This window comes from Schistocerca piceifrons, chromosome 1 (genome assembly GCF_021461385.2).
Source record: "Schistocerca piceifrons isolate TAMUIC-IGC-003096 chromosome 1, iqSchPice1.1, whole genome shotgun sequence".
NCBI classification, from domain to species: Eukaryota; Metazoa; Arthropoda; class Insecta; order Orthoptera; family Acrididae; genus Schistocerca; species Schistocerca piceifrons.
In genome coordinates, this window is record NC_060138.1 from 422,524,304 (window position 1) to 422,550,386 (window position 26,083).

A 26,083-nucleotide genomic window follows, 5' to 3' on the forward strand; every position below is an offset into this window, starting at 1 on the left:
AACACCATATTTCGTTGTTTGTAAAATATTCTTATTAAGGATGTGTACAGTGAATACAAACAAGTGTAAGATTTGGAGGAATGAAATTAGTGGTCGACAACCTGGTCCCTACTGCCCACTAGTGGGCATTCCATATTTCACGGAGGGTAATAGGTGGTTTTAAAAACATTTTCATTAAGTTTTCACAAAATTTTGATGTAATGATTTTGGTTGGTAATCATTATTACATGCTTTAACTTGCTGTAACTCAGCGTGGAGGGTAAAAATCATAGAGGGAGACCAAGAGATGAATACGCTAAGCAGATTCAGAAGGATGTAGGTTGCAGTAGGTACTGGGAGATGAAAAAGCTTGCACAGGATAGAGTAGCATGGAGAGCTGCATCAAACCAGTCTCAGGACTGAAGACCACAACAACAACAACAACTCAGCTTTATAATTTTTATAAATTAAAGTTGTTTCCCTACTTCGTAAATCACCATTACTGTGGAATCGGTGGGTGGTTAGAAAATTTTACTGTTAATAGAGATACAAAAGTGGGTGTAAGGTAAAAAATGTTGACTACCCCTGCTCTAAATCAACTCATTCATTCATTCTTACATTCATGCACAGATTTCTGAAATCCCACCATGAAGGAGAGCCCCAGAGATGCTATGCTCTAACAGGCAGAAGCAGCCACCTCCATAAAGTATGCATTGTACTAATCTATTCATACTGACAATTGTAAGAATTACTTATGAATTATTTTCTACACGTTTGAAAGGTTTTTGGGCATTGCATCACGTGGTGGTGTGGAAACTGCAGAATGAGACAGCTGTTAGTCTCCTAGAGGTGCAGCTATAGGGAGATGTAGTGGCTTACCAATTTACTGTACATGTTGATTTGCTAGAACAGTAGCTTGTTTCTCTAGCAGGGAAATCTAGTCGTAAATGTTTCTTGCAATGGTGTTATAGCTCTGCTTGCACACTGGTTACCTGTCACTCACTCTGCTCCACTGCAGCTGCTTAATGCCAAAGTGCAAAATACTGTAGGGAGGAGCAAGTAAAAGGTGTGTTCATTATGTTGGTGAAGTGACAACTGACAGTGTGGCACCTCTAGGAGTGCTACAGAATGACAATCACATTACAATATTCAAGAGTCAAAGAACGAGAACTACTAAAAGTTGTGACTGGTAAGTATCATTATATGAGCCCATTTGACTAAATTTTATACAAGGTACATGAAAGCATAGGGGATTTCTTTGTGCTATTATTTACACATATTAATTTTGTTGCAGAAATCATAGACAACTTCACAAATGAAGGTGTGCCAGTTATAGAGCAAAACAATGGACTGACATTTGATGTTTCCTTACATGACGATGATGGTGATGATGCTGATGAGGCTGCCCTTTCACTACAGCCACGTTCATCAAACAGCTTCATTGGTACAATAGGGCAAGGATGAGAAAGGAAGTGTTGATAAAGCCTGCTTAGAAGATGTAATATTGTTGGATACCACTTTGGCCCTGTCCATAACAGAGATGTAGATAAAATGAAACGTCATCTTTTGGAAAAGTGGAAAGAAGGAAAATCTGTCTTTCAGGACAATCAAGAGTAACTTTAATACATGAAATACAGGAGAGGCTACCACTGACCCATAGCAGACTGATGTGTGGTGCACAGGAAAACTTAATAAAGAATCCACAAAAAAAGGAATTAAAGCAACTAACACTATTTATTACATATTTGTTTTATGTTGAAATATGGATCACACATGTAGTACGGCTTTCAATTAAGCATACTGTTATGTTCGATGTGCAAAATGCCTGGCAGCCAGAAACATAGTAGAATGAGGAGCATTGCTGCAGCTATGTAAGTCACTGTTTGAGTAGAGATCACTGCACATGTCAAAGTAATCTCAACTTATCCTCCACTGTGCACGGTTTACACTGATAAGGCTTGATGTTTCACAGCTTCCCACAAGTGAAAGTCTATAAGGACTACATCTGCACAGCATGAGGGGAACTTGGTAGGCCCTCCTTGTCCAATCCAATGACCCTGCAGGTTGTCACCCAGGAAAGCTCGTACGGCTTGCTGATAGGAGACCCCTCTTCATCAGCTCCATAAAGCACACATAGAGCTGGTAAAATTAATTTGCATAACATTTCCAGGTTGGCTGTATATTTTATTCATTGAAAATTTTCAGGTACACTTCACCAATGCCAATACCATCAATGAAAAAGGGTCTACAGAGCCCTTACACAATAGTCCACACCACACATGAATGCCTGGTAAACTAACCAACTTATCTGCATGAACACATAAATCACGTGCAATAATCATGGGATGTATACTTTCCACTTAGCAGCTTTTACAATTTGCCATACAACTGTATTGCTAATCCTCATTTCACATTTCATGTGCACATTGCATAGCTGACTTCAGTGGAGAAGTAACAAATTTTTTCAACAAGAAAGCTAATGAAGCAGAACTACAAGCTTATATGGTCTTCTCAATCTTCCTTTGTGAATATTACAAATCACTGATGCACCTCAAACTTATCTGTATTGCATTCAATTGGTACACAGTTTGGCAGTTCTGTTTCAAACTCTTGTCTCCATTGACATTGCACCTCAACAGCATTATCAAACTTGAGAAATCAATTCAGAATGTATTTTCACAGCTTGAATGTCAAGTATGCTCAAGCCATGTCATTTCCACACTATTTTGATTAAAGTACTAACATCTGTTGAGCCAAAGACCATATTGCAACATAAGTGTAATTCAAATCAAGTGATAATACTGATATCTCAGTACAGTCTGACAAAGTGTGAACACATTGTTTTGGCAGATTCTGTAGGAAACCATGTTCATAGCTTTTGAGATCTCTGGCCCTTCTTCTAGTAGTCAGTACACGCATTCCCACACACAACCACACAGACACCCAAGCACATGCCTCCACGATGATGGCAACACTGACTGGAGGACTGTCAAAACAAAAAGTAAATATGCTGAAAAACAGGGTATGCATAAACAGTAGTTTTTGAAGGTCAATACAATTTGTCTAGCTATATTGGTGGGAAGCATCTACGACAGAATGCCAACTAGAAAGACATTTCTATTATTCTTTTGCTGAGCAGCTGAGATTTAATATATTTATTCTTTGCTAGTTTTAGTTTTGACAGTTCTCTGTTATTGTTTCTGTTATCAAGTTGGTGAACTGAGTTTCTGAGAGAAATAAATAGTTATTGTGCTTACAATTGCGTGCAGCTACAGAGATAATGCAATGAGTTATACCTATTAGACAGTGATGCCAGAAAAGCAAGACAAAATGGCAAAGTCAAGCATGGCTGGAAGTGAGTGATTTACTTCATGTTATGAAGAAAAACACAATCAGATAGAACAATAAATTTGACAGCTACAGGAACAGTTGGAGAAACAAGTTAAAAATTTCCAAATGAAAATTACGGTTCAGGACAACAAGACTTCACACCTATGTGGTCGCTGGCCCATGAATTTCAGGACAACAAGACTTCACACCTATGTGGTCACTGGCCCTTGAATTAAGACACAAGTACAAAAATTCCTACTAGAGAAGCCCAAGCTATGGGTTATCATGTTGAATCTAATATTCACACAGAACAATGTTATAGAAGATCACATTAAGTTTGTGGTGGCTGTCAACAGCCCGGACGCACCAGCGGTAGAGACAGTGGCAGATGTGATATTCAAATCGCCCACACAAGACACGTACCGACTCTTGAGAGACTTGGTAAGACAACTTCTACGCAAATCCATAAACTAACAGATACAGCAGGTCCTGCACTCTGAAGTTATTGGTGATGGGACCCCTTCTGAGTTTTCATGACATCTCCAAAGTATCGTAGAGGAGAAGATGATGGCTCACACAGCTGCCACTGTCAGTAAAAACAATGATAGTCATGTGTAGCACTGATGACATCACCTCTGTGATGTCGGTGGCAGACACAGTACACAAACCTGTGGGACAAGAAGGTGTAGCAGTGATAATGCAAGGTGTGGATGACGACAGCAAGAGGTAGGCTGCAGCTACAAGGCAAGTACTGAGAGGGAACGTATGCGCAAATGCGCAACTCCATCATCTGAAGCTACAGACTGTTGCAATGCAGAAGCAGCTGTCAACTCTAGTGGCAAAGAAGCAGGGATCCGCCAGACGAAAGAGGTAGGTACCAGGGGACGAGATGAATAGATATGTTGGTGCCATCAACAGTTTAGCAAAAGAGCTACAAGGTACAATTCGCCTTGGCTGTTCCCAAACGAGCTCAGCCGCCAACAACAGGCACAGCAGCAGGCCACGTTTTCTGAAAGTTACAAAGATATAAATGAGGAGATGACCACTACAACCGTAGTAGCTGAGCGTAAGGTTACAGGAGACGAACAAGTTTCTGCATCCATGGTCAGACTAATTATGTGGGAAAGTTTAGACAGAACTGAACAGACAAAGATAAATGTTTACTTACTTACATTGTCCCAGAACCTTTAGGTAATACAAGCAAACTGGTGTTACCTAGTTGACACGGGCTTAGGCACCAGTGTGCTCCTGTATAAACAGAATAAAGTGGAAATAGTGGGTGCAGCACTTCATCTAACTGCTGCAGCAACTCGCCAATTAAGACATATGATGAACAATAAGTAACAGTTCATCGAGGGTTCAGTGAGAGATTTAGATGGAAGTTCATAGTAGCAGAAGTGCACGAGCCAATGCTGCGTGTAGACTTTATCCACCACCACTAACCACAGATACAGCTGAACACAGTGCAAATGAGATGGAACACTGAGGTAACGATGGGCACAGTTGCAAGCAATGCTGTCAATTTAGGCAAGAAAGCATTTTCACTGCAGCTAGGACATAAGGTACTTCATAACAAAGTATATTACATTACAACTACTGGAGGTCAACTAGTTTTTCAAAAGCCGAGATGAATGGCGCCCGAATGGTTTGCAGAGGTGAAGGCAAAGTTTCATAGCATGTTAGAAGTGGGCACTGTATGGAGATCAGATAGCCCACGGGCATCATCTTGCACTTGGTCAAGAAGGACGGACTTGGAGACCTTGCAGAGATTACTGTGTGCTAAATGAAAGTACAATCCCTGACCACTACTCTGTTCCCAATCTACGGGATTTTACATATGTTTAGCCAGAGCCTCAGTTTTCAGTGTGGTAGACTGCAAAAAGGCATACAACCAGATGCCAGTGGCTGGAGCAGTCATTCCCAAGACCATTGTCGTAAACCCTTTCAGTGTCTTTGAGTTTCCCAGCATACTGTTTGGTCTAAAAATGCAGCCCAGTCTTGGCAAAGATTCACTGATGAAGTATTGATGGGAATAGATTTTTGTTTCGCATACCTGGCAATATATTGATATTTTCACAGAAAGCTGAATTACACAAAGACTACCTCAAGACAGTGTCTGAGAGAATCCTTTAGCATGAGCTAGTAACAAATAAAGCTAAGTGTGTCCTCCAGCAGAAGCAAGCAACATTCTTAAGGCATGAAGTATCAGCTTCGGGTATCTATCCTCTCGAAGAAAAAGTGAAGACCATTAAAAACATCCCAAGGCCAACAACTTATCATCAGTTAAGGACATTCCTGGGGATCATCAACTTCTACAGGCACCATCTATAACTGGGGCAGCAGAGATGCAGGCACCACTCACTGCTGCACAACAGGTAACAACTCTACTGACAAATACGAGGTGTGATTGGAAAGTTTTAAGAATCATCCGCTACTGCGTACTGGTTTGGCGGGCAGGTACACGGAAGGTGGGGAGTGAGTCATTGCCTTGTCCTTGAATGCCCTCTGACAGTAAACTGTGTTTCCTTTATTCATTTTGTTGTGGCAGCTGCTTGAGTATGTGTCTGTTTGGGCTTGTTGCCAGATTCTGCCTGCATGAAAATGGACGTAAAAACGGAGCAACGAGTTTGTGTGAAATTTTGTTTTAAAACCAGTAAATCAGTTCCTAAGGCTTATGAACTATTAAAAACAGCTTTTGGAGATAATTGTATGAGCCAGTCAAATGTTTTTGTATGGTTCAACAGATACAAAAGTGACCGCAAATCATCTGAAGACGAACTACGGTCCGGCTGTCCTTCCACCCCAAAAGCGAATCAAAATGTTGTGAAAGTTCACAACTTAGTGCACTCTGACCATAGACTTTCAATTAGGGAGATTGTTCATGAACTTAATTTAAGTTTCTATGCAGTTCAGTCAATTTTAACTGAAGATCTGAACATGTGCCGAGTGTCCGCAAAATTCATTCCAAAAGTGTTGTCAAGTGACCAGAGACAATACCGACTTGAAGTGTGCCAAGAACTGATTAATCAGACTAAAAATGACCCAGATTTGTTAAATAGGGTAATTACAGATGACTAATCATGGGTATGTGGATAAGATCCTGAAACCAAAGTGCAGTCTTCGCACTGGAAGACTCCAGGTTCACCACGACCGAAAAAAGCACGACAAGTCGGTCGAAGGTGAAGACAATGTTGGTGATTCCCCCCGGTATTGTGCATCATGAAGGACATGGAGGACAGACAATTAACCAGGAATACTACAAATGTGTCCTTGAGCGTTTGTGAGGAAAGGTCCGGAAGAAAAGGCCTGCATTGTGGAAGGACAGGAGTTGGGTGCTACATCATGACAATGCTCCAGCTCATCGTGCCTTCTCCATCATTGAATTTTTGACCAAATTCAAAATTCCTGTGCTTCCACAACTGCCATATTCCCCTGATTTGGCCCCTGCAGACTTCTAGCTGTTTCCTAAACTTAAATTTTCACTGAAAGAGAAGCAATTTGACTCCATTGAAGACATCCAGGCAAATACGGAGAGCGTCTGTAACACACTTCAGGAAAACAATTTCCAGGAATGTTTTCAAAAGTGGACACACCATAGGAGTCGGTGTGTTCAGTCAAAAGGGGGCTATTTTGAAGGAAATGCATCACAATAGCTTGTAAGTACCACCATTGTAAATTAAAAGCCCATTCTTAAAACTTTCCAATCATACCTCGTACACCCTGCCTTCGATGCCTGCCATTCAACAGGCCTTTCAGCAGGTAAGAACCAGCTTACACAGAGCAATCCTTTTGGCACACCCTGTTCATAACGTGGCGTTAGCAACTGTAGTGGACACTAGGCAGTCTGACATTGTGGTAGATCTGCATCGAAACATTGAGAGCATTTGGAAACCTTAAGGGTTTTTCTCAGTAAAGCTTTCAAAAGCACAAGCTAAGTGGAATGCATATCAGATGGAGCTGCTGGCCATTCATGAGGCTAACCGATGCTTCTGCACTAAGTCAAAGCTCAACCATATACTGTTTATACCAATCATAAGCCCATTAACTTTACCTTTCAGGGAAGGAAATAAGGTTTTTCTCCATGGAAATTCTGCCAGCTGAAGTTCATTGAGCAGCTTATCGTCGATATTAAGCACATAAAAGGGCCAGATAATATAGCAGCAGATTTTTTTCCTCGTGGATTGGCAATATTTATACATCAGTAGATAACAATCAGCTAAAAACAGAGTGAGCCATGGACGAACAGCTGCAGAAGTTACTACAGGACAAAATGATGCCCCTTAAATGCAATCAAGTGTGAATGCTAGGCAATAAGGGACTTATTTGGGTTGATATGTCCAAAAGCCACCCAAGACTGTTTGTGACTACAAGGATGCAATGCTTGGTGTTTGACAGTATTCACAACCTCACACATTCCAGCGCTAACACATCCACCAAATTGCTGATGAGAGAAATTAGTGTGGCCTGGTATAAAAAAAGACTGTCACATGCTGGTGAGGACATACCCAGGCTGTCAAAGGTGTAAAGTAGGTAGACAACTGCCCAAGACCATAGGAGACTTCCCAAAAATGACAAATCAATTCTTCCATGTGCACATCAACCTTATAGGTTCACTGCTGCCATCTGAGGGACATCATTATTTGTTCACAGCAATTGACAGAATATACATGCTGCTCAGAGGCAGTGCCTATTTAAGACACAACAGCAGAAACTACAGCAATGGACCTCTTAAACAATCGGTGTCACGATTTGGATGTCAAGCTCATGTCACCACTGACCAAGAGCGACAGTCAGAATTGTGCTATTCCTAGAGCTATCTAAATTATCTGAACTCCAACAACACCACATGACCAGCTACCGTCCATCAAGCATTGAGATGGTCAAGAGAAGGCACAGGACATTAAAAACTGCACTTAGGTGCCACAATAGCTCATGGATGACTGCCTTATCACTGGTATTGTTGAGTGCTGTGGACAGCCTCAACACAGGGGTCTCAACTGATGAAATGATTTACAAGGAAATGTTGGACCTACCCACGGAATTTTTCATAGCACAACAGATCAATAAGTCACCAGAGCCACTGTAATTAAATTAATTTGTGATAAGGTCCTTTGGGTCCAGATCATCGGTTCCTAGGCTTACACGCCACTTAATCTAACTTAAACTAACTTACGCTAAGGAAAAAACACACATCCATGCCCGAGGGAGGATTCGAACCTCTGACGGAAGGAGCCACACAAACCATGGCAAGGCACCTCGGACCACATGAGAACCACTGTATATACTGCAGCAGATTAGAAGGTACATAGTTACACTGAGTACTCCCACAGCCTCATGGCACATGAAAGAAAAGTGTTCGTATACAAGGACATTGCAGTGTGCTTACATGTTATGTTATGAACGGATATGGTATGCACACCATTACAGTCACCTTATTTGGGACCTTTCTGGATACCAAAGTGCAACAAACATAAAGTACAATACCATACAGTGATATGCCACTGACAATGCCTTAGGAGTGAGTGGAGGCAGCTTATGTGCTCAATTCTCAAGCACCTGTACAATGACAGGGCCAGGGGATGGCTAAACCAAATACGAGGGCAGTTCAATGAGTAATGCAACACATTTTTTTTCTCGGCCAATTTTGGTTGAAAAAACCTGAAATTTCTTGTGGAATATTTTCAAACATTCCCGCTTCGTCTCGTATAGTTTCATTGACTTCCGACAGGTGGCAGCGCTGTACGGAGCTGTTAAAATGGCGTCTGTAACGGATGTGCGTTGCAAACAACGGGCAGTGATCGAGTTTCTTTTGGCGGAAAACCAGGACATCTCAGATATTCATAGGCGCTTGCAGAATGTCTACGGTGATCTGGCAGTGGACAAAAGCACGGTGAGTCGTTGGGCAAAGCGTGTGTCATCATCGCCGCAAGGTCAAGCAAGACTGTCTGATCTCCCGCGTATGGGCCGGCCGTGCACAGCTGTGACTCCTGCAATGGCGGAGCGTGCGAACACACTCGTTCGAGATGATCGACGGATCACCATCAAACAACTCAGTGCTCAACTTGACATCTCTGTTGGTAGTGCTGTCACAATTGTTCACCAGTTGGGATATTCAAAGGTTTGTTCCCGCTGGGTCCCTCGTTGTCTAACCGAACACCATAAAGAGCAAAGGAGAACCATCTGTGCGGAATTGCTTGCTCGTCATGTGGCTGAGGGTGACAATTTCTTGTCAAAGATTGTTACAGGCGATGAAACATGGGTTCATCACTTCGAACTTGAAACAAAACGGCAATCAATGGAGTGGCGCCACACCCACTCCCCTACCAAGAAAATGTTTAAAGCCATACCCTCAGCCGGTAAAGTCATGGTTACAGTCTTCTGGGACGCTGAAGGGGTTATTCTGTTCGATGTCCTTCCCCATGGTCAAACGATCAACTCTGAAGTGTATTGTGCTACTCTTCAGAAATTGAAGAAACGACTTCAGCGTGTTCGTAGGCACAAAAATCTGAACGAACTTCTCCTTCTTCATGACAACGCAAGACCTCACACAAGTCTTCGCACCCGAGAGGAGCTCACAAAACTTCAGTGGACTGTTCTTCCTCATGCACCCTACAGCCCCGATCTCGCACCGTCGGATTTCCATATGTTTGGCCCAATGAAGGACGCAATCCGTGGGACGCACTACGCGGATGATGATGAAGTTATTGATGCAGTACGACGTTGGCTCCAACATCGACCAGTGGAATGGTACCGTGCAGGCATACAGGCCCTCATTTCAAGGTGGCGTAAGGCCGTAGCATTGAATGGAGATTACGTTGAAAAATAGTGTTGTGTAGCTAAAAGATTGGGGAATAACCTGGTGTATTTCAATGCTGAATAAAACAACCCCTGTTTCAGAAAAAAAAATATGTTGCATTACTTATTGAACTGCCCTCGTACAGTAGCTCAATCTGAAATGGGTACAGGGCAACTTACAGCAGTGACACCGTTGGCACAACCAGCAAACCCAGAAGAAGAGCAATGAACACCAGTGACTTTCACAAGGGCAGGTCAGCAGGTTCATCACAAGTACTAAAACTTATCAGGAGCTCCACTATAATGGAGGGGAAGGAGGGGAGGGGAGGGGGGCTGTATGGGAAGTGCCTGCTACAGAAAATGACTAGAAAGCCATTTTTAGAATTCTTTGGTAGTTTTAGTTTTGAGAGTTCTCTGTTATTGATTCCCTTGTCAAACAACCTATAACATTAATGTACAGTGTCAAGCTGCAGTGGAGGTAGTACTAAAACATTTTAAAGGCAAGAAAAAACACAGTATTTTGTTTTGAATAATAATCCATGTTACTACAGCTAAAAAGCTAGGTAATAAGACAGCCATATTTACTGCATGTGAAGAGCTTGTCGCTGACACCAGTGTCATTATATAAATGGTTGGTAGACAGGATGTGTACAATACGAATAAGAGCAAGCTTAATTTAGAAACTGTGTCTGATCAATCTCTTGCCAAAAAAGGGACGAAAGATGTCAACACAGTCGTACATTCCATCAATAACATGACACGAAGCCACACAATAATGCTTATGATATCTGCACATAGACACTTGCTGTCAGCTCTGTTTATATTTTAAAAGACCCAACTGGCACAGCTGAGCTGTGAGTGAAGCAAAGTTTCTTCCAGGCAGGTAATAATTTAGCAATTGTGCTTTTAAGTTTTGTTCACAAACACATGTTACTTTAAGTGAAAAGAGGTAAGTAATATGAGCACATAATATGTCAAACACACGCACATTTTTCATCTAAAATGACATGCATTCTCAAATAAGATTTCAAAACTAGTTGAGCAGACTTGACTGCTCCTCCCCGTCCCACCCTCACCATTTGTTCCTCACCTTCAACATTCTGCAAAGAGACGATTCTGGTTGTCATTTGTTGCATCCTGTTGTACAATACTTTGTGCCTGAGCATTAGGCAGCCGCAGTGGCGTGGAGCGAGTGTCAAATGAGCAATGTGGCTGGATGTTTGAAAATTGTACATTCAGAATGTCAAAACTGCATATTATCATGAATATGTCCCAAATTTTCACATGGGATTGACTGCTGAGCTTGATAGTTGACAAGTGTGCTTTCCCCCCCTTAAGATATGAGGTCAAGTTAGTTATGTTCCCTTGTGAATTCAAATATTCTGGTAAACTGTACGAGGAGTGGCTAAAAAGGCATATTTTTACTTGGTTTTTCAATATTTGTGGAGTCTCAGTTTTCTGCTACTAACTGTTAAGTTACTCGACTGGTGATAAGAATGACATGTGCAGTTCTATCAGCAAGAAAGTTCGGAATCCAATCACAAGTCTGGTCTTATATTCAGTAAGCTCGTATTTTGTTCACTAAACGAATGTGTGGAACTGTACAGAATGCCTTCCAAAGTCAAGGAACACAGCTGCCACCTTTGTCCTTTGAAGTCTATGTGGATAAATAGGTCAAGATGAGTTTCACAAGGTCTTTGCTAGCAGAGCTCATGTTGATATGCAACTTGTAACTAATATAGCATTTAAAACATGTTTCTGAAGCATGACAAAGTAAAATGTATCTGGTAATGAAGTACCTCTTTCTTGGCTCCTCTGGCCTGCAATGATGCCAAATGCTTTTGTGTCTCCTTTGAACTCAAAATCCATCCCTTTTCAACATCTGCTACTGTCTGTACGTACAAAAGATTCAGAGCCACCTTGTCCGACATAAGCTCAATGTCATAACTAGGATCCCAGTAACTGGAAGAGACAGAGAGCCATAAATTACAAATAAGTCACAGAATAATAGAATAATTAGTGTGTGACAGTTTAACATAGATGTGCATTTAACACAGATGTATCTCTCTCTCTCTCTCTCTCTCTCTCTCTCTCTCTCTCTCTCTCTCTCTCTCTCTCACACACACACACACACACACACACACACACACACACACACAGTATGTCTACAATGTGCTGGCAGAATAAACATTATTTACATTATATCAGAACTTTCCATTGCCATACTTATAACACTGATACTTATGTTTTGTCATCATTTAAGACATATAATAAAAGAAACATTCCTGAAAAATAATCTGCCAAAATTCCATTTTCATATTCTTCAGCATTCAGATAGCTAATTAAACCATTTTATCATTCGGCCACATCACCAACATCAAATTTATTTATTTTGTCACTCCACTTGCAAAGGACTCTCAGAAAGTGCACCCACAACATTTCAAAAAATAAGGTGAACAACAGACTGTAAAACAATACTTTACTCAGACTCTTTTAACAGACAGATAAAGCCGAAATTATAAGACAACGTTCAATACAAAAAAAGATAAAACATTTAGAATCCAAGTTCAGAGAATATGTTAACTTCCGTTACAATGTACACTAATAATAAATACAGTTCATATGTGTGTGTGTGTGTGTGTGTGTGTGTGTGTGTGTGTGGCGGGGGGGACGGCGGCATATGTTACATACTAATATTTATCTCCTTTCTGTTATAGATATCAGTAAACCAAATATTGCATTACCTTTTTCTGAGAACAAGACGATGAACACCCTGGATGGATTTCTGTGATATGTATGGTGACTCAAAATCCTGAAGTTTCCGCAATACTGGAATCAAAATAATGTACAATAAGCCTTTTTTATTTACTTTTGACGGTACCTGCAATATTTAAGTGTAGTGGAAATTTTACTTTGAGTGTTCAAAGTGATATATACAAGAGAGGCTGACTTACCTGTGACATCTCCATCATCTTCACGTTTGATGAGAAACAATGAGAAGTAGTAGACATATTCACTTGGGAGGTTTATTTGCTGGCAAACTTTCTAAAAAATGCAAAACAGAGTACATTAATACCTGGAATACTATCAATAAGTTTACCAATTAAAACTAACATATCAAACTATAACTAACTGATACTGAAAACCAAATGTAGGCATAAAATTGCATAAGGTTGCCATTATTTGAAAATCACAGTTCTTTTAATACAAGATATGGTTTCACTGGGCACACAGACTGACAATGAATAATAAAACTGAGATGATGATCTAAACATCAGACAAACAGCTCACATTTCACAGGTAAGAGACTGGCTCTACCTCCCAATAAAACAGAGTCTATCCAGTTCCTTATGAACAATTCTATCTGCACTGACATTCTTACAATCTTTGTACAGTTAGTGAAGCCAGAAGACATTTGATTTCTGGGACTGAGGGTGAATTCCCGTGGAAGGCACATATTCAAGATGTTACTCATAAGCCGAATGCAGCTCTGTCACTACTATTTGTAGAATATTGTCCATTGTTAGTATCAGTGACACACTGAAACTTGCTTACTTATCAAGGTTTATCTCTTAAGGTCACCTGGAATTAAATTTAGTTACAACTCTCTTAGGCATGGTGAATATTTTTAGCCCAAGAACATGGCATCTGAACCACACGATATTAATTCATGAAGTTCACATAGGTTTCTATATAAGTATCTGGAGATTTTTAAAAAGACCAATACATCTCCTTGCTTGTGATGACAATGTGTGTCTGATTAAAAGAAACCGCAGCAGGCATTCAGTGAATACAAAGCAGACAATCAATTTTATATATCAAGCACCTCTTTAACCACTGAAAAAAAAGAAAGCTATGCGGCTCTTTGAGACCTACATCTTCAACTGTGTTCTACAAGAATTCTAGGGTCTTAGTAACACGCCAAATGCTGTAATCTCTCAGACTTTCTTGGCATGACTGATTAATGGTGTGCTTCTGAGTAAACAGCTGAGCTGTTAATTCCATTTCGTGCACAATATTTTGACAGGAAACATAGTCTTCTTCATGTGATGAAAGTTTTGCTGTAATGTGTACTTGCTGCTTGGACTGCAACTAGACTGCACTATTGTTGGTCCTGTATTGCCAGTTATAGCTAAGTTTAACTCCTGATGCCCACTGTACCATTTTGTACTCTTTTGTTTTTCAAAGACTGTACTGATATTCACTGAAAAGTGTTTGCCAGCTCTGTTGGGTTCGTGGCAGCTGAGATCTTAATAAATTGCGACTGAGACCCCCAGCCTTATTTAAATTGATAGCTCATTCTCTGTTTATTAGAATTTCCAAAAATTTTATTTCAGCAGGTTCTTTAATTAAGCTGCCCCAGAAACTTGGTGTTTACATCACCATACTGGCCACCTCACGTTTCATCATATTCATGGTAGTGCTCAGCAACAGCAGAGTAGCTTGGTTGTTTCAGTCAGGTGTGTCGCTGATGTTCCTTGGATCTCTCCTCGACTGTTCTAATGGTTGCCCCATGTAAAACATGACACTTTTGCATGGAATGCCTAATACACCCAGCTTCGAAGGCCTAGATTGTCTTTAACGTTACGAAGAATATTTTTTATGTTTTTTAACGGTGAAAAAATAAACTGAAACCCAGTTTCTGTAGAAGCTTGCCAATCTTTCTGCATACTGGGCCAGCATAAAGTAGATAGCCGCTTCTTGGCTTCTCTTCCTGTCTCGGTTTCAAATTCTTTCCCAGCTGTTCTTGATATTGGCTGTTAACTCCTGCTCAGTTTTATGATCTGAGTATCATTCCTTCATAACACAATTTATAGATGTAATTCTTTGGTAAGACTCTCCTTGTCTGATGAAAGTGTTCAAGCTCTATGTACCAGAGTCTTTATCATCAAACTTCCTTATGACAGATAATGAAATCCCAATGTTTGAAGATACAGGTCACATCCATCATGAATTTTATATTGTGATGGATGAAATTAAATGTTCTAGGAACTCTTCAAGCTTCTCTGTTCCATATGACCACACCACAAATGTATTGTTCACACATCTATAGAGAAACATTGGTATGAAAAGGTGGATTCTCGTACCTTTGTTTTGAAGTGTTCTACGTATATATTTGCCATGCCAAGCAATAACAGACTACAGAATAGACATTGTCATGCTATCGGTTTGCACATAGTATTTTCCATCAAAGAGGACATAAGTTGACGTCAGAGCATGCCTAGAACTTTCAGCTAAACAATCATCAAATCTTTCTGTGATTATTCCAAGGATTCATGAAGAGGAAGGCTACACTGAACCTGACCATAATATCAATACCCTGGACTCACAGCTGACTGAGATGGTATACAGAGTGAGCCAAGTTTCAAATGTGGTGTCCGCACTTTTCTAAATATTTGTTGAAAATGTGTTTCAAGTATTTTTTCCATTTAGTACATAAATGTACCAATATTAACTGTGTCCTAGAGGAATATCTTCCTTGTGTACTTTTGTACCACTGCATTTTAACTTGGAATCAAGCCTGTGGCCAAGCAAATGGAAAGCTGTCACCGCAGTCTCGAGCAGGATCTATTCAGAGACTGAGCTAATGTTACAGAAGACTCAGCCCTGGCACAATAGTTGCAGTCACGAATGATGATGGTCAAGTTTAGGCTTGTTCTGTGCACCTACATCACTCATGTTCTGACAGCCAATGAGCATTTAGTATGTTCTGAGCACCCTGCTGTGAATGCCGTAGCTAATGCAAGTATTAAATGTGATCATAGTGAGTTGTCTTGTGAATTTCGATTCCATTTGTTGCAAGTTGTCATTGCTGATTCATGGTGGTAAGTGATAAATTCTGCATAAGTAAGTGAGAGACATAATTTGCAGAATATACTCTTTCTTCAAGCAGAAAACACGCGTATGCAGGTACTGCAACTGACACTTGGAATTGTCAACTATGCAGTCCCCATTTGTGCCTCGACATGCGTGAACCGCCACATTCATGGATCAGACTATAGGACAGGGTTAGTTACCACATGTCCAGCATTGATGCTAGCACCAGGACTGGAAAATTATGAACACAAGAAAGTACTGGGGCCAGACCATTGCAAAGGCGACCGCAATTACCACACATCTGAACCTGGCAGTGCGCCAAATCTTCGGCTTATGTGAGGAAGAATGATGTCCTGTCATAACAGGCATGGGACAAGCAGCCACACTACCACCCTTCCAGTTGTACAGTGTCTGTCATTGCCTGCAGTTGTCTCTGAGAAGTACTTCCTGACAGTCATCAACCTGGTGAGGGACACCCCACACACTGCTACTGGATGCTGTCCCTGCTAACTGTGGAACTACAGGCTGCATTTAGTCCTGATGCTGCCAGGGGCTGAACTGGTGCCTTCCAGCTGTGGACCTTTGGCTAGCTGCTTTCTACTGACTTCAGGGTGCCTTTCTGGGTGTTCATGGCTTGCACCTGGGTCTGACTTGTTGCTGAGTCACTGCCTGCCCTGCCTGTGTGCACGCTGCTACTGCAGGCTTGCATTTGGAGGGGGGGGGGGGGGGAGGGCTTTGGTTTGTCTCCACATTTACATGCTTTCTGCCCTGAATCACATGTCTGCGCCACACAAAACATCTGACTTCCTAGGGAGCTCCCTGTTGCTGTGTGTTGGCCTCCTGCCTAGGCTTCATGGGACACTACATTTGCCAAGGTGTTGATAACATAAAATCATCATCACCGCCACCTGCTGGCATGGCGACTATGGGCACTGGCAGTCTCACAAGGCTGTGTGCTGAAATAAGTGCACATCATTGTCCAGGGCTAGACTGTGTCCCTCGGAACTGACCACAGCAAGACGACATTTCAGCTACTATACAGTAAGCAATGAATAAATGAACTATTGTCTTCTCATTGTTTCTATGACTTTACAACAGCCATACACCTGGCTCTTCGTACCTGCTTCCCCACCAAACATCACAATCTAAAACAGTGTCATTAACATGCAAGTCATCCTGCCACCTGCTACAGAACCTTAGGAAAGCCATATAGTCCAGGTGGCATAGCTGCTCATGCTCTAAGACCATTAAAGACTTACATGGCAAGCCTGACTCATTGAGAAGAGTCATCACTTTCCTCTCAATTTGCAGTGACTGCCACTTAACGTCACAGTTGGATATGAGAACCAAAGCAGATCAAGTAGCGACAGCACTATGATTAGCTACAGCTACCTCAGCCAATCCACCAATGAGTTTAACAACAACAACAACAAAACAACAACAACACTAGCCACAACATGCCGGGAAGAGTCACCGGCTGGCCTACAGGCTGACTTTGATATGGCCAATACAGGGCAAACCATCACGATCTGAAAGTGAGTCTCACCTTCAGCCACCATTATGCTCATAAAGGCACAAATCTACAGGTGGCCTTATTTAAATGAGCAGCAGGCCACTACATCCAGTTCATCTTGCTTTGCTGCGCTACGCTACTACCAGCACCAACAATTGAGAGTTATGACCAGACTGTCTGGCTACTGTTGTTGGAATGGACTTTGGCTTCTGAACTGGACTTGTATTAGTGTGGTGTGAGTAATAAACGTCTGTCATTAACTGATTCTGTATTCTATCAGTTACACCACAGTTTCATTCATAGGACTGACATCTTTGTACCTGTCTGTAATGTTAAAGATAATATAGGTCTCCAAAAACTGAGTGAGTACCACATTCCATGCAAATGTGGCATATCCTATGGTGAGCTGACTATTAGAGGAGAGATGCAAGGAACATCAATGACACACCTGAATGAAACAACCACGCAAATCAGCTATTGACAGGCACTTCTTCAAATATAATCATCACTTGAAATATGAGGAGACCAGTATCAAGGCCAAATGATACTGACCAGCCGCCGTGTCATCCTCAGCCCACAGGTGTCACTGGATGCAGATGTGGAGGGGCATGTGGTCAGCACACCATTCTCCTGGCCATGTGTCAGTTTATGAGACCGGAGCCGCTATTTCTCAATCAAGGCCAGATGGTCTCCCATCGAAGTGCTAGCCCAGCCCGACAGTGCTTAACTTCGGCGATCTGACAGGAACCGGCGTTACCACTGTGGCAAGGCCATTGGCATGTCAGTTATCTGGGACAGTGTAATTAAGGAGTCTATTGCAATAAAAATGTTGGAAAATCTAATAAACAGGGAAAAAGCTTTCAATTTAAACAAGGCTTCAGTTCCATAACTCTACTTGTTAAAAACTCACCTCCCATCACACCCACCACTGCTGTGAAACTCTAGGGGAATGTGTGTTTCAGAAAATATTAATTAGGGCTTAGAAAAACAAATTAACATCAAATGATGTAATGTGTGTCGGGAGTTAAACATAGCTACAAGTAGCACCACAGGATCAACAATAGGTCATAGTCTAGTTGGACTCCAGGCAGCAGGTACGCATAGCAGAAAAACTTGCAGGATCTGTGTCAGTCATCAAAATATTGTGCATAATATGGAAACAAAAGAATTGGCTGTATATACAGAAGCATATAATTAATACCACATGCTTTCATGTTTCTACCTTCTTTTCCTGTAGGAACATCATAGGTTCATTTAAATTTGCTATGGCAAATGAAATTTGTTGAAACAGGGAAAAATGGCTCATGCTATTTATTATAAGTGCTGCAGATTTACTATTGTCAATCCCTAATGTGCAACAGGAAATACAAAATCTGTTTGTTTAAAGAGGATGGAGTCTCATTAACCATAGTCAGTCATTCTGATTTTCAGCTGTCTCTGCTAACAGGTTCTCCTTCCTCAACCATAATTAACACTGGAAATGAACTAAATCCAAACATTGTATGTTTATTATTGTTGTTGTTGTTGTCGGCACCAATATTATTTTTGTTTTGGAATTTTGAAGTCCATGATTTATTACTCTGATTCATTTTATGTCAATGAGTGCTGTATGTGTTATAACGTATACTATTGTGTCATTGAAAAAGATGTCCAACTAAATAAATATTAAATGAATAAATTCATATCTGCCAAGTTTGAACAGACTCAGTGCCCTATAATGTTACAACAGTGGTGTTGAGCACATCTAAGGACAAAATATGACATCTTAATTTGTTAACCTCATTATCAGCAGAAATAGTTTCTCATTTGCATGAGTAGATTTACACCTCCAAACACACATCTCAATGAAACATAATTTTTCAGGCAAAAACTAATGTTTTACCATGACTTAATATCAATTTACACTCTCTTAATATGCATTATCCAATATAGTCCTTGGCAAAGTGTTTCATGATGATTACCTAGTAAACAGCTGCGTAGAGAGTACAAAATGACTGTACATGAATAACAAGGTGTATTTGTTTTTGTGGTTAGCACAGAAAGAGGCCAAGTACGGACATAATTTCTTAAGAAATGGGAAAGTGTATGAATGAGTCAAATATTAAAAAACACAAGACACAATGTCAGCAACAGCACCATGTTTGCAAAGTGCACAATCTATTTCAAAAGGCTTTTCATTGTTAATGAAATTGCTTCAGAATTCAGCATGAGCCATATATCTGTATATAGTTACATCCAGATGACCTTGGCTACATGCACCAAGAGTGCTGTACAGTAATAAGAAGTGTTGCACAGCAAACAATCTCCCAAGAAAAATTGTTCCATTATGCACATAAAAAAGATGCTTTTTCTCTGTTTAATTATAACAGGATACAAGTCATAGGCGCATCACTACTAACCACAAATTAGACAAATAATGGAGTAGAAGCACCCACTACCTCTGCTCCAGTGGCAGAGTTATGATGACTACTTTTTGGGAAAAGGCTCAAACTGTTACTATTGGTTGTTACAGTATTTGGTCAGTAAGGCATTTGCTGGGGATTCCTCTCACAACCATTTCTCTGCACACCTTTGCAAAAATATTACAATAAAATTATATCTAAAAACAAAGGTGATGTGACTTACCAAACGAAAGCGCTGGCACGTCGATAGACACACAAACAAACACAAACATACACACAAAATTCTAGCTTTCACAACCAACTGTTGCTTCATCAGGAAAGAGGGAAGGAGAGGGAAAGACGAAAGGATGTGGGTTTTAAAGGAGAGGGTAAGGAGTCATTCCAATCCCGGGAGCGGAAAGACTTACCTTAGGGGGAAAAAAGGACGGGTATACACTCGTGCACACACACATATCCATCCACACATATACAAACACAAGCAGACATATTAAAAGGCAAAGAGTTTGGGCTTTTAATATGTCTGCTTGTGTCTGTATATGTGTGGATGGATATGTGTGTGTGTGTGTGTGTGTGTGTGCGCGAGTGTATACCCGTCCTTTTTTCCCCCTAAGGTAAGTCTTTCCGCTCCCGGGATTGGAATGACTCCTTACCCTCTCCTTTAAAACCCACATCCTTTCGTCTTTCCCTCTCCTTCCCTCTTTCCTGACGAAGCAACCGTTGGTTGTGAAAGCTAGAATTTTGTGTGTATATTTGTGTTTGTTTGTGTGTCCATCGACGTGCCAGCGCTTTCGTTTGGTAAGTCACATCACCTTTGTTTTTAGGTATATTTTTCCCACGTGGAATGTTTCCCTCTATTATATTCATATTCTTACAGTAAAATTACTTTTATTTAATTCTTATGAACAAATTTCATAAAGAAACAGAAAACCAGTGAAATATCCCATTATGGAAAATTAAGTTTGGGAGCAGATTACGAAACCCTCATTCAACCAAGACTTGAATGCTGCTCAGCAGTATGGTATCTCTGTCCAATAGGACTGATAGAAGAAATATGAGATGATCCAATGAAGAGTAATGTGCTGTGTTACATGTTCATTTGGTAAGCATAAAAATGTCGCAGAGACAATCAACTACGTCCCCTGGCAAACAATGCTAGGGACACATTCTCCATCATAGAGTGATTTACTCTTGAAGTTCGGAGAACATACACACCTAGAAGAGTCAAACAAATATACTGCTTCTCCCTACGCACCAGATCTGTTTAAAAAATTCCAGAACTTTGTCCACAAAATTTTTCTATGCTTACCTTTTATTTATTATGCATGGTCTCTTTCAAAATATTCTCCTCCACAATTGATACACCACTCCCAATGCCATTTCCACTTCTGGAAGCAGTCTTCATATACCTCCCACTGCACTGTGCGAAAGTCCACCTGCGAATTTTCTTTTATCTTTCCTATTGCTGCAAATCTTCGCCCATTCAATGGGGATTTTCAACTTTGGAAATAAAAAAAAAGTTTGCAGGAACCAGATCTGGAGAATAGGGAGGATGAAGCAGCAAAGCGATTTCATTTTTTGTACAACAGTCACCCACTAACTGGGATGACTATGCGAGTACATTATCATAATGCAAGAGGCACGAATTGCCTTCGGCACATTTCAGATCATTCCCTTCTCACATTTTCTTGCAGGTGTCGCAACATGTCCCGATAATACCACTGATTAACAGTTTGTCCCTTTGGCATGAATTCATGATGAACTAATCCTTCAAAGTTAAAGAAAACTATCAGCATGCCTTTGGCATTTGACCTGACCTGACAAGTTTTTCCTGGTCTTGGAGAACCTTTCCCAAACCCTTGTGAAGATTGAACCCTGGTCTCAACATGATAACCGTAGACCCACGTCTTATCACCAGTTATGATTGTGTTAAGGAACATTTTTTTCTCATTTGCATGATTCAAAAGCTCTTTACAGACAGAGAGACGAAGGTCTTTCTGGTCTTGACTCACGAGCGGTGGGATGAACTTGGCGGCAGAACGATGCATTCCAAGATGCTGTGTCACGATTTCATGACATGATCCAACTGCAATGATACATTCTTCTGCACTCTCTCGGACAGTCAGTCTTCGATTGGCACGCTTAATTTCATTGATGTTTCTGACATGAGCATCATCGGTAAACATTGAAGAATACCCTGAATGACGTCATCTTTAACTTTCATCTCCCTGCTTTTAAACTGTGTGAACCATTTGTAACACCAAGTATGGCTTAAGCACTCATTGCCATAGGCTTCCTGCAACACTTAGTGTGTCTTTGTAAAGATTTTCTTGAGTTTCACGCAAAATTTTACCCATCGCGTTGCCATCTCGAAATTTGCAAACCGTGAGACATACTCTACTCAACACAGTGCTGAACAATAACTATCAGACATACAACAATGAAACTTCCAGGAGATACACATTAAACACAGATGTGTGCAGCAATGCCAACTATGTTTCTTTCCAACACACGACTGGCATGAAATTACAAACTGGAATTTTTTGAACAGATCTTGTATATCTAGCGAAAGAGCCATGAAAACAAAATTAGAGAGATTTGAGCCCCCGTGGGGCAACTGGAAAAGGGAAGTGACAGCAGTACATAAAGTAACCTCTGCCACAAACCCCAAGATTGCTTATGGAGTTTATATGTAGATGAAGTGATGAAAAGTGAACTTGCACATAAAGCAGAGTTCAACATTGTAGCTGTAGCTCTACATGGTCTCCATACAGTCCTCATCTCTTTCCAAGCGATTTCCATATTTTTGGTGCCCTGAAGAAAGACATTTGTGGTCCATTCATGGCCATTGATTTGCTTCGGGTGAGGAGGTGCACACCTGGGTAAAATACGGTTCCGTAAACTACCGCAAACATTTTTCCATGAAGGCACTGACCATACTGTCTCACACTGGGATAAATTTATTAATAGTTATGGAAACTGCTTTTGAAATAATAAACAGTTTACTTATTTTTTCATCTGTCTCATTTTCAGCTGACTGCTCCTTATACACTGAGGTGATAAAGTCATAGGGTACCTCCTAATATTGTATCGGACCTCCTTTTGCCCAGTATAGTGCAGCAAGTTGATGTGGCATGGACTCAATAAGACACTGGAAGTCCCATGTGGAAATGCGAGGGGGTACCCACAAAAAATCAGAATAATATTGCCCTGGCCAGATCTTGTGTAGTACGCATTTCTGCCGCTTGGTGTACATAGTGCAACTCATTGCCAGTTCAGTGCCGCCTGTGTTGTCAACCTGGCTTGTTTTGTTCATCTGTACTGACTGTTTTTGCTAGCACAGTTTTGTTCTTGTTTCATTTTTTATGATGGCATGTTTAAGTGAACAATGTGCAGCTGTGAAATTTTCGTTTCTACTTAGTAAAAATGCTGCTGAAACTTTTAATGTTGAAAACAGCTTACCAAGATTTCTTCGACTCAAAACATCTAAACAATGCAGATTTGATTTTTTGATGCCAAGGGCTTAGTTCATTCAGAGTTTGTTCCCCCAGGTCAGACTGTCAATCAAACCTTTTATTTGGAAGTTTTAAGAAGATTGCACAACAGTGTTTATCAAAAAAGGCCCGATTTGTGGCACACAGGAGACTATTTTTTCCATCATGACAAAGCATCTGCTCACTCAGCCATCTTTGTTAGACAGTTTTTGGCTAAAAATGGTATGGTTCCGCTGCCCACTCACCTTTTTCATCTGACCTGGCTCTGTGCAACTTTTTCTTGTTTCCATGCATGAAGAGGGACATGAAAGGACGCCGATTTAACAACATTGAAGAAGTCAAGAAAAAAAAAAAAAAAAACAAGAGAGTAGCTGTCAGCTATTTCTAAAGATAACTACAAAATATGTTTTGAACAGTGGAAGCACCAGTGGGACAAATGTATTAGTTGTAATGGAGAGTATTTTGAAGGGGATGAGGTTTTGTAAACAATTCGAAAATATCTAGCTTTAAAAAAAAAAAATGATTTTTTTTGGGTGCCCCTTCGTATTGAGCCATGCTGCCTCTATAGCCATCTATAACTGTGAAAATGCAAGTGCAGGATTTTGTGCACAAATTGACCTGTTGATAATGTCCCATAAATATTCAATGGGATTTATGTCAAGCAATCTGGGTGGTCAAATCATTCCCTCAAACTTTCCAGAACGTTCCTCAAACCAATCGCGAATAATTGTGGCCTGGTGACATATTTGGGAACATGAGTCCATGAATGGCTCCAAATGGTCTCCAAGTAGGTGAATATAGCCATTTCCAGTCAATGATCAGTTCAGTTGCATAAGAGGACCCAATCATTCCATGTAAACACAACCCACACCATTATACAGCCACCACCAGGTTTTACAGTGTGTTGTTGACAATTTGGGTCCATGGCTCCCTGGGGTCTGTGCCACACTCAAATCCTTGTATCAGCTCTTACCAGCTGAAATTGAGACTCACATGACCAGGATACAGTTTTCCAGTCAATCAGGGTCCAACTGATATGGTCATTTTCAGTTGTCTAGAGTCCAATCAATATAGTCATATGGGCAGCAGAGGTGCTGTAGGCGATGTTGTATTGTTAGCAAAGGCACTTGCATCAGTCTTCTGCTACCATAGCCCATTAATGCCAGATTTTGTCACACTATCCTAACAGGTATGTTCGGCATACATCCCACATTGATTCCTGCAATTATTTTATGCACTGTTGCTTGTCTGTTAGTACTGTCAACTCTAGGTAAACATAGCTGCTCTTGGTTGTTAAGTGAAGGCCACTGGCAACTTTGTTGTCTGGGTCAGAGGTAATGCTGGAATTTGGTATTTTCAGCACACTCTTGACACTGTGGATCTCAGAATACTGAATTCCCTAACATTTCCAAATGGAGTGTTTCATGCATCTAGCTCCAACTACCATTCCATGTTCATAGTTTATTAATTTCCATTGTGCAGTCATTATCACATGGGAAACTTTTTCACATGAATCACCTACAAATGACAGCTTCGCCAATGAACCACCCTTTTATATCTTGTGTACGTAATACTACCACCATCTGTATGTGTGCATATCACTAGCCCATGTCTTTTATTCCCTCAGTGTACATATGGCAGAAAGAGGGATTGTCGTTATGCATTCCACTGTATACTTCTGAAATAACCATTCTTAAAACATGACGCAAAAGGTCAGCGAGTTGTGGATTTCCAATTTCCTGCCTAATGTCCAATGGCACCCTCTTACAGACTTTTGACCCAGAATGTAAAGTTTCAGTCTGAACCCTTGAGAGGCATGCACACTCTATACGGAAATTATTTCTACTTCTAGTATTGTGCTTGTGAATTGCTGAGTTCCTTCTAAATTTACTTTCATGATTAAGTGCAACTATCATCAGGGAATATATGTAATGATTGGTATTTATGTGTAAGAATCCTTAGGTCTATGAAGAGGCTTGCAAATATGTCCAGTCATCAATTTTAAACAATATTTGTATTGCATGCTTCTGTAGAACAACACTTTTTTCACCTTAACTATAATAATCCAGAAGATTATGCCTTAGGGATGAACTGAATGAAAGTATGCTAACTACTTTTTATGCAGGTCAATACAGTGAGAGATATTTCTGAGTGCAAAGCAAACAGAACTGAGCTTCTTGGCTAACTTATCCACAAGTTGTTGCCACCTCAGTTTATTACCCACATGCACACAGAAAGTGCTATCACCTAGTGTACACTTATTGATCTCTACTTCTGGTATCTGCAAGTCATTTTTATTTATCCTGAATAGCATAATATGAGTTTATGCAAGATTCAGTGTTAAGATGCTGGCTGTGAACCAATAGTGGCCCGGTCCATTATTCTGTTGACTGTGTCTGGTGTGGACCTTTTATCAATTTACTTTTATCATCAGCAAACATTACTGTCTTTGAACAGCCCTCCAATGTCCTCAGTAAATCATCTATGCAGATCAGGAACAGGAGAGTATCAACCTCCAAGACTTGTGGCAAATCATATTTAATGTTTCCCCATTCTGAATATTATTCCTGTTACATCATATGATAATTTTGATCCTCTTTTTTTCTACTTTTAAGATATGCAAGAGGAAGGCCTTTAAAGCGATACCATTTTAGTCTCCCTAGCAGAGTTTTATGATCTTTGTAGTCAAGGGCCTTGGCAAGACCACAGAAATTGTTGTTTTTGCTAGAATTGAGTTTGTGAGACCACATTTTGCA

At 40.6% G+C, this 26,083-nt stretch overlaps 1 protein-coding gene across 1 annotated transcript in view; it reads right to left on the reverse strand.

Moving 5' to 3' along the window:
- LOC124789989 (sorting nexin-17) overlaps positions 1–26,083 on the reverse strand; it is an 87,484-nt gene that overhangs the window by 22,653 nt on the left and 38,748 nt on the right. The window contains exons 4-6 of the mRNA XM_047257535.1: positions 13,059–13,149; positions 12,849–12,933; positions 11,904–12,066 (exon numbers count right to left, since the gene is read on the reverse strand). Coding sequence (XP_047113491.1) covers positions 11,904–12,066; positions 12,849–12,933; positions 13,059–13,149 — 339 coding nt within the window. The remainder of the gene's footprint in view (positions 1–11,903; positions 12,067–12,848; positions 12,934–13,058; positions 13,150–26,083) is intronic.